The sequence below is a fragment of the Megalobrama amblycephala genome, linkage group LG19 (assembly GCF_018812025.1).
Source record: "Megalobrama amblycephala isolate DHTTF-2021 linkage group LG19, ASM1881202v1, whole genome shotgun sequence".
Classification (NCBI taxonomy): domain Eukaryota; kingdom Metazoa; phylum Chordata; class Actinopteri; order Cypriniformes; family Xenocyprididae; genus Megalobrama; species Megalobrama amblycephala.
In genome coordinates this window covers 22,571,172-22,585,616 of record NC_063062.1, presented here as the reverse complement: position 1 = coordinate 22,585,616, position 14,445 = coordinate 22,571,172, and the positions used below count along the sequence as shown (strand labels likewise).

At 36.1% G+C, this 14,445-nt stretch overlaps 1 protein-coding gene across 1 annotated transcript in view; it reads left to right on the top strand.

Annotated features, from left to right (window-relative positions):
• Positions 1-1,045: 1,045 nt before the first annotated feature.
• rbm28 (RNA binding motif protein 28) overlaps positions 1,046-14,445 on the top strand; it is a 21,397-nt gene continuing 7,997 nt past the window's right edge. Inside the window, 16 exon segments of the mRNA XM_048168689.1 lie at positions 1,046-1,778; positions 2,740-2,907; positions 2,997-3,133; positions 3,223-3,285; positions 3,287-3,299; positions 3,423-3,515; positions 3,750-3,821; positions 3,941-4,010; positions 4,093-4,304; positions 6,780-6,849; positions 7,000-7,109; positions 7,202-7,278; positions 7,386-7,521; positions 9,334-9,416; positions 10,000-10,155; positions 13,840-13,989. Of these exon segments, the coding sequence (XP_048024646.1) occupies positions 1,661-1,778; positions 2,740-2,907; positions 2,997-3,133; positions 3,223-3,285; positions 3,287-3,299; positions 3,423-3,515; positions 3,750-3,821; positions 3,941-4,010; positions 4,093-4,304; positions 6,780-6,849; positions 7,000-7,109; positions 7,202-7,278; positions 7,386-7,521; positions 9,334-9,416; positions 10,000-10,155; positions 13,840-13,989 (1,728 nt within the window). The 5' untranslated portion in view covers positions 1,046-1,660.

The following is a 14,445-nucleotide window of genomic DNA, read 5'->3' as shown; positions in this document are numbered from 1 at the left end:
AACATGCTGCCTTTAACAAATATTGCCTCAGAAGAATCATTTCCACAAGCTCTTACAAAATGTATAACTTGTTGAGGTATGGCTAGTTGCCTGCTTTTGTTCTTGTTGGCTATAAGGCTCAAATGATGTCACTTCGGCTTTGTGATGTCATTTAAAGGAACAGTGCATTATTTATAGATAAAACAAGTTAGTGTGATGGGGTGGTAAGTCAAACTGAGGGACATGCACAAATCATAAAATATTTACAAAAAAAAAGGTTTATTGTAAATAAATATAATTTATATAAACAGGGACACACAAATAATACTGAAAATAGTATAAGTTTGAAAAAAATATGTAACTTATTTGATGATATTTTAGATGCAAATGTCATGTTGGTTCACACGGACATGTGAAATTGGCTATGTAATAATGAAAAATTGATTAAAAATAGTATGTTAATCTTCAAAAAAAAAAAAAAAATTTTATTATATATCATGTTAAAAAGAACACTTGAATGAATAACTTTAAGCTTTGGAAACACACTTTGGGACATTTTTTGTGCCTTATGCATCTGATCAAACGTTGCGGACCCAAATGACACCCATTTCCTAGAATGACTCATCTGTACAATACAAAGTTATTTAAAGTAATTATAAAAATAAATTTATTTAATTATATATTCAATATAAAATATTAAAATATCATATGCATTTGCTTAAATAATAATAATATATATTATTATAAAAATATTTTATTTTTAACCATTACGCTTGGTATAAAACAATGCATTGTTTGTACACAGTGTGTAAAATAATTCCAATAGGACACGATTTAGTGGATGATGTCGCCCTCTGGTGACCAAGAACAGAGAGACATTTTAAGATACTCAAAGCAGCCATCATGATTTCACTGCATCTTTATTTTTATTTTTAACTGAATGGAAGTAAAAAAAAAAAAATAAAAAAAATAAAAAATAGAAAGTACCGTCAGCAGGGTGCAACATTAAACCTCATTGCCTTGTTTTTAAAAGCTGTTTTCAGAATTCGAATATCTTAATCATAATTTCACAAAAATAGTAGCACATTTTGAGCAGCAAACGTAATTAAGGAAATATGTCACTCATTCTATCGCTATCGCTGTTAAAAGAAACAATAAAACACAATTAAATAGCCTACATAGTTCACCCAAAAAGTTCTGTCACGCTTTGCACAGGGTGGGTTCATTACAAACTTGAACTTGGCTTCATTTATTTCTTCCGTGGAACACAAATCTTTTCGATGAAATGAATGGTAAATAAAGATGTCAACCTCAAAACTGAACGCAAAACCACCATGAAAATGTGCTCTGTTTGGGCTTGACATCTCAACATTGTCGCGACTTGAAAAAGACCTGCTACTCCAGACCAGCAGGAGTCAATATTACTGAACGCGCAGCGCCACCTTGACGACGTCCAAACCAAAACGAAGAATTTCCATCTTGACAACTTCCTGTACAGCAGAAGCATGTGAGAAAACGTGCATTATTACTACTGCACTGTTTGCAGTCATTTTTACGACAACCTTCTTAATGTTATTGCGACTTGTATGTAACAGTATTTGTCATAATCAGTAACCAACACTGTTGTTTTTAGAGACGTTTGCTGGCTGTGAAGAACAGCCGAGCTGAACTCGTGGTGAAAATGCCTGCAGTCACTTTATTTGTCAGGAGATTACCTGAAACAGCCACAAATGAGCATCTGGCAGAAGTCTTCTCTGAAATAGGACCACTGAAGAATTGCTTCGTTGTCAGGAATAAAGGTAAGCTTTAACTATTTAAATTTTTCAGCTAAGTGAGCTTATGTGTATTTATTTATAGACCCGTTTAATGAATCAATCTGCATGTGAAAGTAAATGCTTTATTTTTGATCTTATTTGTAACCTTGTTGTGAAACCAAACAAACTGATTTAATGTGTAAGGTTGTTTCTTCACATCGAGGCCCTTTTACACTTGTCTCCTTAGTAAACCAAGTACTTAGGTGTCAAAACTGTTGATGGACAGTTTGTGTAAGAAATTGATATAAATATCTTTTACTTAATAAATATTGAAATGGTTTGTTGTACTCTTTCTTTACATGAAGGTTTGAGACAAGGCTTATAAACAACTAAAATCTGGTCTACACATAAAAGGCACAACTAAAGCCATGATAAAAGATTCCCAAGATAGTTATTTTGTGATTTTAATATAGCACAAAAAGTTGAAATAACTAAAAATCAATCTGTGAAGTAAAAGTGTGGTTGAAGAAAAGCTTTACAATAGTTTGAAATCCATAAAACTGTGAATAATACACTGTCGTTCAAAAGTTTGGGGTTGGTAAGATTTTTAAAAATGTTTTTGAAAGAAGTCTTTTATGTCCAAAAAGTCTGTATTTGTTTAATGATAATATATCATTAATAACATTTATTATTATTATTATTATTATTATTATTATTGAAAACAGTTGTGGTGCTTAATGTTTTGTGAAAGCCGTGATGCATTTTTTTCAGGATTCTTTGATGCATTTGTATGAAATATGAATCTTTTGTATCATTATAAATACCTTTACTGTCACTTTTGATTATTTAAATGCATCCCTGCTGAATAAAATATTTTATTTCTTTCAAAAAAAAAAAAAAAGATTAAAAAAAAGTGTGACCCCAAACACTAAATGTATCATTTGAGTTTTCTGCGTTGGTGGTGTCTTGGTTTAATAGGAACATTAATGTGTGCTTTTGTTTACAGAGACTGAAAAATGTCGTGGCATTGGATATGTGACATTCTCTATGGAAGAAGATGCACAACGGGCCATGAAAGAAGTCAAAGAGTATGACAAGCAGAAGATATTTGTGACTGTGGCCAAGAAAAAACCTGATCATAAGAAAAAGAAGAAGAAAGGGAAAACAGAAGAAGGTTAGACCCTCATGCATATATTTTAATCATTGATTGCTTTTACTTTTCTTTTTTGGTTTGGAAGAAATGAGTCTGAACTGTTCATGCAGATTCAGGAGATGCAGAGAAACCTGGGAAACCTGAGAAACCTGAGAAACCAACAGAAACCAAAAGTCCTGAAAAGTTTAAAGGCATAAAAAAGAACAAATTAAAATCTCGGCTGATCATCAGAAATCTCAGTTTTAAGGTAAGTTGACTAAATTCTGTTGTATAAAGGAACAATGCATAGTTTTGACATTTGATATTGGCTCTTACACTTGTGCGGTTTATGTGTAGTGTGAAGAAGATGATTTGAAGCAGATCTTCTCCAAGTTTGGAACGGTGCTTGAGGCCAACATTCCCTCTAAAACCAGGTACAACTTTGACCAATAAGTGCATCTGACTGGTTAAAAGCATCTCTTAAAGTCGCTTTACCTGATGTTTTTTTCATACGGCCATCCACCTTGATTAGTTTTTATGGCATCGTGTTTGTGCAGATGGGAAGAAGCGAGGTTTTGCGTTTGTGCAGTTTAAGTGCATGTCAGAAGCTGGAAAAGCTCTCGCTGCGATGAACCTGAAAGAGATCAATGGTGAGTCTTTCGCAACACTGAACACTGTTGCGGTGCTTCTCACCCTGGGAATACTAACATTAATATTGTTTATAATATAATGTTTCAAAACAATTTATGCAAAAAAAAATAATAATAAAAAGAAATAAAAAGAATATAGTTCCTGTAACTTCTGGAATCACAAAATGAATTGTGGCTATATTGGCGCTGCCATTTTTTGTTATTAACAAAATGTGTTTTATTCGTCGCTCACAGACAGAAAGGTGGCTGTGGATTGGGCCATTGCAAAGGACAAGTATCAAGCTACCCAATCAGCTTTAGCGGCTGGTAATTTGTTTTGTCATTTTCACTGCATTTTTATCTATTTATGTGGATATGGTTGTAAAAAAAAAAAGTGCATCTACCGTCTTGATTTTTGTTGTGAAGTGTATCTGGATATCTTGCAGGAACTACCAAAGAAGAGAATGTGAATTCTGAAGGTGCAGCAGCTGATGGGAATGAAAGTGCCAAGAAAAAGTAAGTGCTGGAAATGCAACAGATGTCATGATGTGTGTTTAGGTGAATTCTTTAAATTTAAAATAAGGTCTCTCGTCTTAAGGACTGTATCGCAGGAAGAGAAGGACGACTCAGAGTCAGAGGAAGAGGACGCTTCAGAAGATGACGACAAAAGTGCAGAAAGTGAATCTCAGCATACAGATAGTGATGCCAGCGAATCTGACGACGATGATGATGATGATGATGATGATGATGATGATGATGATGACGATGATGATGATGACGACGATGATGATGATGACGATGAGGGAAAAAGTGACTATGATTCATTTATTCATAGACAGCAACCATGAAGCCCGTTTCACACATGATCCATTTGCAGTGCATATGCAGTATAATTTTTTTCTGTGCCCATGTTTAACAGGGTAGAGCATTCACACTGCAGACGGACATGGTCCGGCAATGCTTTCCAGGATAAATGTGTATGGAGCAGTGCAGCGATCGTTTCCGCGCCAAAGTCTATTTTTTGCTGTAACAACACATTGTTCGTGGTCAGAATGTAGTAATTTCACCGTAAATGCGTGAAATTAAAGTCTACTGTGTTTCACAGTCAACAGATGGCTTTTTACCTAGTGTAAAGTAAGAAAAAGTATACCTTTTACCTCACATTTAGATAAACAAGGCGACAAATGGATGGCACTCATCTCTTCTTGGAGGTGAAAAAACAGTTCTTTATGGTCTGCTGTATGTCTTGTATAACGATTTAAATGCAAAGGAAAGGGCATGTGATTTGGCTGTTTTTGTAAACTTTAAAGGATTAGTTCACTTTAAAATGAAAATTACCTCAAGATTTACTCAAGTCATCCTAAGTGTATATGACTTTTTTTTTTCAGATGAACACAGATTGATGTTAATAAATATCCTGATGCTTCCCAGCTTTGTAATGGCAGTGAATGGGGACAACAAGTTTGAAGCTCAATAAAGTTCATCCATCCATCATAAACATACTCCACACGGCTCTGGGGGTTAATAAGGCCTTCTGAAGGAATGTGATACGTTTGTGTAAGAAAAATATCCACGTTTAACAAGTTCTAAAGTAAAATATCTAGCTTTCACCAGACCACCTTCTGTATTCAACTTAGCGTAACTGACATTGCTTTTTTCGTAAGTTGAATACGGAAGACGTAGCGTTAGCATTTTGAACTGTGAGAGGCGGTACACTTTCTAGATATTTTACTTTATAATGAACATGGATATTTTTCTTACACAAACGCATCGCTTTGCTTCAGAAGGCCTTTATTAACCCCCCGGAGCCGTGTGGAGAATGTTTATGATGGATGGATGCACTTTCTTTACCTTTATACTCGTTGGTCCCATTCACTGCCATTATAAAGCTGGGAAGCATCAGGATATTTATTTATATATCTGATTGTGTTCATCAGAAAGAAGAAAGTCATATACACCTACTGTAGGATGGCTTGAGGGTGAATAAATCTTGGAGTAATTTTCATTTTAATGTGAACTAATCCTGTTTTGATACTACCTTTTAACGTAAAGTACTTTCAAATGATTTGCCACTTGCTTGAGCAACTTAAAGGTGCCCTAGAACGTCTTTTTGAAAAGATGTAATATAAGTCTAAGGTGTCCCCTGAATGTGTCTGTGAAGTTTCAGCTCAAAATACCCCATAGATTTTTTTTTTTAATTCATTTTTTTAACTGCCTATTTTGGGGCATCATTAACTATGCACTGATATATAGTTTGCGGCCCCTTTAATTCTCGTGCTCCACCGCCCCCGGAGCTTGCGCTTGCCTTGAACAGCATAAACACAGTTCACACAGCTAATATAACCCTCAAAATGGATCTTTACAAAGTGTTCGTCATGCAGCATGTCTAATCGCGTAAGTATTGTATTTATTTGGATGTTTACATTTGATTCTGAATGATTTTGAGGCTAGTGCTCCGTGGCTAAAGCTAACATTACACACTGTTGGAGAGATTTATAAAGAATGAAGTTGTGTTTATGAATTATACAGACTGCAAGAGTTTAAAAATGAAAATAGCGACGGCTCTTGTCTCCGTGAATACAGTAAGAAGCGATTGTAACTTTAACCACATTTAACAGTACATTAGCAACATGCTAACGAAACATTTAGAAAGACAATTTACAAATATCACTAAAAATATCATGTAATCATGGATCATGTCAGTTATTATTGCTCCATCATTTTTTGCTATTGTCCTTGCTTGCTTACCTAGTCTGATGACTCTGCTGTGCACAGATCCAGACGTTCTGCCCTTGTCTAATGCCTTGAACATGAGCTGGTATATGCAAATATTGGGGGCGTACACCGCGACTGTTACGTAACAGTCGGTGTTATGTTGAGATTCGCCTGTTCTTCAGAGGTCTTTTAAACAAATGAGATTTATATAAAAAGGAGGACACAATGGAGTTTGAAACTCAGTATATGTCATTTCCATGTACTGAACTCTTGTTATTCAACTATGCCAAGGTAAATTCAATATTTAATTCTAGGGCATCTTTTAATATATTTAATCTATATAGATGTAATGAATTGAATAAAACATTGTTTAAATGTAGTGCGTTTTAATGTGAATACGTCTTTGAAAGATTGTATAACTGTTCTGTGTGAAAAATGAATCACAATGCTGAAAAACATTTTCTGCACTGCATACGTACCGCACATGGATCATGTTTGAAACGGGTTTATGTCATATCATGCATGTAATGTGTCCGTCAACATTGTGACTCTGTAAATCTCTATCCACAGCTCTTCCAAAGAAGAAGAGAAAGAACCCTCTTCCTTCAGATGTGAACGAAGGAAGAACCATCTTCATCAGGTGAGAGTCTGTTGTTGTATAGTTGTTGTTTTTTTATTTTAAACTAGTCAAACATTTACCAAACTACATAGCAGTCCTGTCTATAAACAGTTTTAAACAGGTTTACATGTTTATATTGTTATATTTTCATTTCTTTTTGGGTTCTGTCAGAAATCTGTCCTTTGACACAGATGAAGAGGGCCTGGAGGAAGCTTTGTTGCAGTTTGGCGAGCTAAAATATGTACGTGTGGTGATGAACGCAGACACAGGATATTCAAAAGGTATTTTTAGTTACAAAACCCTGGCTTGAATGGAATTGAAGTACTTTATTCATAGTAATTCTCTCTCTTTACATGTCTGTCTGTTTGTTTAGGTTGTGCTTTTGCTCAGTTCAAAAGTAAAGAAGCGGCAGAAAAAAGTATTGCTGCTGCTGCTCAAGATGAAAAAGAGGTGAGTTCACTGTCCTGCAGCTTTAGGGAGAGTTGCTGTTTTTAGATCTTCAACATATTATACTAGTAAACATAGGATTGTTGTGCTGATGCATATGTGTATTTCAGTTTGGTGGCATTAAGGTTGATGGCAGGAGATTGTACATTTTGCCAGCCGTAAACAGAGAAGATGCTTCAAAATTAAAGGACAAGAAAGTGAAAACTCACACGGGCACCAGGAACCTTTACCTCGCCAGAGAGGGCTGTAAGTAAAGCTGGTCACAAAATGCTGCCAGTCAACTGACCAATAACAGCTTTGTTTTAGTTCTCCAATAGCAGTAACGGCTCTGTTCACACCTTGTATTAAAGGGTTAGTTCACCCAAAAATAAAAATGATCCCATAATCTACTTAAGCTGTCCTAGGTGCAAATGACTTTCTTCTTTCAGCCAAACACAGAGTTATATAACTCGCTCTTCCGAGCTTTATAATGGGAGTGAATGGTACCCTAGATTTAGAAGCCCAAAAAAGTGCATCCATTCATCATAAGAGTAATCCATACAGCTCCAGGGGGTTATAAAGGGCTTCTGAAGTGAAGCGATTGTGTTTTTGTAGGAAAAATATCCAAATATTTTATGACTTTATAAACTGTATGGTATGGCTGTACGCAAGTCGAGTTCCTGCGGAAGAGTGAACTCTGACCCGACGTAGGATGTAGGAGTAGCGTAAGCTTAGGTGAGAGTAGATGCCTCTCACGTTTCAAACAAATAGGGCTGGAAAAATTTTTGCTCCTCTTCTCTTATAGTGAAATCCTTTGATATTTCTCTTTAAAAATTCTCATTTTAGACTTCTAATTCGTGACCGGTGTTTTGATAACTCCATCTGTGTTAGGCTGAAAGAAGAAAGTCATATACACCTAGGATGGCTTTTCATTTTTGGGTGAACTAACCCTTTAAGAAGCGTTTCTGTCAATCTGATCACAAGTGGACAATGATAAATTCAGGTATAAACGTGGACTAAAACGTTTGGCGCTTTTGAGATTGTCCACTTTCTACCACTTCTAGAGGTAGTTGAAAACGCATTCGACAGGATTGCTTTTGTTGTGTAGATACTCATGTGGTCAAATGTGTGGTCGAACAGCCACCAAAACCTGCATACTGACCTAATGTGTAAACATGATGGGAAGCGTGCTAACCATACTTAACCAGATTTAAACTTTGACGGCTGAAGACCTAAGTTTGTGCTTGGTATGTTTTTCATCCTCACAGCGTTAGGTGTGGTTTTGTGGCTATCAGAGCAGAAACGAAAGCTGCTGCTTTCTGTATGTTTTCCGTCATCTCCTTTCTCGTTCATGTAAATTCCTCGAGCTTATTTTGTCCATTAGATTGAAAGAATTGAAAAAGCCCAAACATTTACATAGACTAGGGTTTCTCAACGGGGGGCGTTGGAAGCAAGATTTTTAAAAGGGGGGCCTTCAGGTGTTCTTGGGGGGCATTCACGAGTTTACACCAAAGATCCAGGCAAGATGAGATCAAACTTGTAATTACTTGCAAAAGAATTGCCTACAACATTCTATAATCTGACAGTTTAATGCAACATGTAAGCTATGTATCGTTTCTTTTGCAACGATTATCATAGACCAGCGCTGACAACAATCCGGTAGTGGCTTGAATCAAGCCCTAACTAGAACCACGCAGCGGAAGAATGGAAAGTTGACAAACCATTAAAAAAGTATTGACTTAAGAACCACTCATATTTTCAAATATTTTCAATAAATCATGTTCCCTATTCACTCCGGTAACGAATTTTAAAATTAAGGACCTGGATAATGGATAGGGGGCGCTGGCCCAAAAGCGGTTGAGAACCACAGACATAGACCCTCCCCTTAAAGAAATCAGGACAGAAGTGCGCGAAAATGGACAAAAGAGACCGATTAAAACACCAGGTGTAAACGGGAATGTGTCTCCCTCATCTACTTGTGATCTGATCGAACAAAACGTATCTTAATACCAGGTGTAAAACGGGGTCAAGGACTAAATTGCACCTGGATTAACTTGTTACGTCTTGAACTTTCTCTAGTGATTCGTCCTGGATCCAAGGCTGCAGAGGGAGTTTCAGAAACTGACATGGCCAAAGAGAACAAGAGTAAGTGCAGAGAATACGTGTTTGTCATTTTTATTTGTTTTGTTTTTTTCAAGTATTTTTATAAAGCTTTAATAAATGTTTTTCTTTTGTAGATTTGGTAATTTTAGTATTTCAGCTTAAACATTCCTATTTTTTTGTATATGTTTTTCATCTAATATTTGTATTTTATTTCAGTTGTAGTTCACAATAACAATGCTGAATTTGATACATTCAAATCAGTACTGCACTTGTTCCCTCATATTTACAGTCACAAGTTAATAAGAATAAAAAATGTAATCTGGCATTAACATGATTTTGTTTCCAGGTGGTGTCTATATTTTTTGTTATTTAGTCATCTGATTGCATTTTCTCACAGAAACTGGGAAATGGCACTTAGGAGTAAAACGCTCAGTGAAATGTGTTACGTTGCAATAACAATTCTGCTGTCAATTAAAAATAAATATAATAAAAGCATTGATTTTAAGATGCATTGTTACTTTGGCAGATAAAAAAACTAATAATGGATCTGCTATATGATCATGCCAGGTGTAAAAGGGGGCCAAAGAGTATTTTTCTGCATGCTTTCTGATGAACTTTTTGTGTGTTTGTATGTTTTGTCAGTTTGAGGAGCTGAAAAGGGCAAAGTTAAAGGACGTTAACGTGTATGTGTCTAAAACACGGCTGTGTGTGCATAACCTGCCTAAGAGCGTCCATCAGCCTAAATTTCGTGAGCTCTGCCTCGCCGCCGCTGGTGGTAAAGGCGTCCGCATCACTGAGGTAATGCACTCATACACACACTTTACCTGCATAAAATACTGTGTTGTTTAAAATGCTGTTTAAAACCAACTAACAGCAAACCAATAATTCAAAAGAAAGAAAGAAGTATTTTCACAGTTCTTCCTAGTAACACTAGAGGGCAGGACTATGTTATTTGGATAAGATCAGGAGGTTTCACTGTCTGTCTGATTTGGCTGACTTTTCAGGAGCAGTTCTCCTGAAAAATCTTATTTAAGGGCACAATGGTTCATTGCTCAGCTTTTGCAGGGTTCTAAGCTATAACCTCTTTGTTGCCCATAGGTTTAAGGGGTTGTTTATTTACTCTTTTAGGAATGCCACACACAAAATGTCATTACAACCTGACAGATATCACTGAAATGTAAGGGGACCTATTATGCAAAATTCAGTTTTATAAGGTGTTTGAAACACGGATGTGTGTCCAGTGTGTGTAAACAACCAGCCTATAATGGTAAAAGTCCACTCTTTTTTTTTTTTTTATAATCCCTATAAATCACAAACAGTCTCTCCAAATGAGCGGTTCCAGATTTCCCCCTACTATACCGTAAGGTAACTCTTGACTGGCGACGATCTGCCCTTTTAGCTCCTTCCCTGAGTGAGCTGTTCGCAGTTTGCCATGTTTATCTTTTCTCCAGAGCATTTAACATCAGCATTCAAGAAATGTATTCTTATTAAAGCTGCTAAGGTTATTTTAATCAAGAGCAGTGAGTGATTTTCTGTTTTCCTTTTGTTATTGGTTCATATTAACAGCATGTACAGCAGTATGTAGCCTACTGTATATTACACTGCTGTCACTTTAATACACAGATCTAATGTATAAATGCAATTTCTTTCCCTGCTGTTTATGTTCATAGACACCAACTGTCTTTGTGTTTTTGACATAACCTTTGTATTTGACAGTTTAAGTGCAATAAGATGTGCAAGAGAAGGGGTTAAAGGGATAGTTCATCCAAAAATGAAAATTCTGTCATTTATCAAAAGTTGTTTCAAAACTGTATGCATTTCTTTCTTCTGTTGAATACAAAACAAGATATTTTGAAGAACGTTGGTAATAGGGCTGGGTAAAAAATATTGATTTCTCGATTTTGATCAATTCTCATTTTTCGAACCGATATCGATTCTTAAAGCGGAACTCAGTAAGATTTGCGAAGCTCCCCCTACAGTTTCCTTCAGTGAATCACACTGTCGTAAATACTCCAAGCGCAGCTCTGGACTACAACGACTACAATGCTCACCAGCACAGTAGTTTTGCAAATACAGTACAAGAAAGAGGAGGTGGGTAATTTGCAAATACAGTACACTCGATGGAGGTGGGTAATTTTCGAAATTGTCTTATAAAGTCATAATATATACATTGTTTTTGAAGCATTTTGTCACTCTCGCGTGAACGTGAACATGAGGCGAGATTGTGTCGGGTCGGTGCAGGTCAACTTGCAAGTGCTGTTTTCTGGCGTAGACGTGCCAGAGGGGGTTAGTGCTCGCCTCAAACACACCACTACAAGTCAATTAACCATCGTAAGTACTTGGAAAACTATTTATGAAGGTAAAAAAAGTTACTTGGTTCTGCTTTAAATCCCAAGAATCGATTAGTCTAATCTATATTCAGTTGATGAATGAGCAGAATATGTAGCGCTTTCCCATCTAATAAATCACAATAATCTTTGTGCTTTGTTACTTTTAATATGAAGCTAAATCTCAGATTTCTTGTCATGAATTTCAAAAAAATAAATACAGTTTTGCCACTGTTTAATGTGGCATGACAGATCGCTTTAGCGCCTCAGTTAAAGAGAAAGCAGTAGCACGGAGCGCATGTGAACGTCCTCTCCTCCGCTTTAATACCAGTTACAGCGCGAAATAAACACGACTAAACATCTGAAGGTATGTTAAAATATACAGTACAACATACCGAAATCCGTATCATGTCTCTTGTAATAGCTCGGTCAGTGTTTCAACCTCGGAAAGACGCCAATAAAACAGCTTGTAAACAATGTCACGTAACGTCACATTTACCTCAGAAAAATATATTCAGTGACCATAAACTCATTAGGCAGCTAGAAAAAGCAACATTCTGATAAATATAGCCATGTACCATTACATATTCATTTTACTTTTTAATGTTCTTCAATATTTAATGCATGTTTGAATAAATCAGTTATGACAGCAGCGATTTAAATGATTACATAAAAAAAAACAAAAAAAAACGAATTGGAGTAGAAATATGATTATGTAATTCTAAACTTTATTTATAATAAAAACATCATTGTGTGTATTTTAAGTGTTTGTATATAAATAAGTTAATTTAACCTTCAATATTATTATTATTATTATTATTATTATAGTAGTACTATCTGACTCCCATGTGTAGTTTACAGCATTAAATGGTTAGTTCACCCAAAAATGAAAATTCTGTCATTTATTACTCACCCTCATGCCGTTCCACACCCGTAAGACCTTCGTTAATCTTCAGAACACAAAGTAATATATTTTAGTTGAAATCCGATATCTCCTGTGAGGCCTCCATAAGTAGCAATGGACACTTCCTCTCTCAAGATCCATAAAGGTACTAAAAACAAATTTAAATCGGTTCATGTGAGTACAGTGGTTCAATATTAATATTATAAAGCGACAAGAATATTTTTGGAGCGCCAAAAAACAAAATAACGACTTATTTAGTGATGGCCGATTTCAAAACACTGCTTCATGAAGCATCGGAGCATAAATGAATCGGTGTATCGAATCATGATTCAGATCACGTGTCAAACTGCCAACGGCTGAAATCACGTGACTTTGGCGCTCCGAACAGCTGATTCGACACACTGATTCATTTATGCTCCGATGCTTCCTGAAGCAGTGTTTTGAAATCGGCCATCACTAAATAAGTCGTTATTTTGTTTTTTTTGGCGCTCCAAAAATATTCTTGTTGCTTTATAATATTAATATTGAACCACTGTACTCACATGAACCGATTTAAATATGTTTTTAGTACTTTTATGGATCTTGAGAGAGGAAGTGTCCATTGCTCCCTATGGAGGCCTCACGGAGCTATCGGATTTCAACTAAAATATCTTAATTTGTGTTTTGAAAATTAAAGAAGGTCTTACGGGTGTGGAACGGCATGAGGGTAAGTAATAAATGACAGAATTTTCATTTTTGGGTGAACTAACCCTTTAAGAGATTTTTTTTCCTCTAGAAAATTTGCCATGTACTGTAACTGATACAGTACATCCAAAATAATCTATGTCAAAATTGTAATTGAATCGAAAGCATGTGAATAGCAATTCGAATCGTGAAAATTGTGTCAGTACCCAGCCCTAGTTGGTATTCAAACAGTTGATGGGGCCCATTGACTTCCATAGTTTGGAAAAAAAATACTATGGAAGTCAATGGGCCCATCAATTGGTTACCAACATTCTTCAAAATAACATCTTTTGTGTTCAACTTGAGGGTGAGTAAACGATGAAAATTTTATTTTTTGGGCGAATTATCCCTTTAAGTCTTTCTAATTCAGTGCATCGTTAGTGACTAAAATCGCCACTGGCACCTCTAACGGCTAACTTAGACCAGAGCTTTTTATTTTTTTAACAGAATAAGCTAATTATGGCATAACTTTTTCATATAACCAATTCCTGTTCCTGTTTTTCTCTCTCTGTATATATGTACCTATAGTGTCGTGTGATGTATGACAAGAAGCCTATTCGGGGTCAGGTGGTCGGTCAATCTCTAGGATATGGCTTTGTGGAGTTTAAAGAGCATGAACAGGCTCTACAAGCACTACGCCACCTCAATAACAACCCAGACATCTTTGGACCTCAAAAGGTAGACCACCACAACTTTTTGTTGTCATTCAAAAACCAACAAAAAGCCTGATTTGGGAACCAAGAAGAAAAAAAAAGGGATATTTGATAACCTGTTTGTTGTTCTATCAAGTCGGTATATTCCTAGAAAGAGAAGTAGGCCACTGCGGCGACTGTCTTAATTCCTAGAAGTATTTCAGATATGTTCAGGGTCATTGCATTAGGGGACGATATTAGATGATGTTAGCTATAGCTTGCTGGTGTGTAAACACACATTGAGGGCCTGTTATTAAGGGCTTCAGTGCCAGGTTCACAGCAGTGGCCCTTCAGTGTTTTGCAAAGGAGGACAAAGGAACGCACTCAAAAAACAAATCAAACCACGTGTCTGTCTGTCAATCTTTCCACACGTTCTGTAAACACGCATTCCGTTCAGTGGAATGTGTTTTGGTCTGTATTGAATGTAATTTCTCAAAAATAA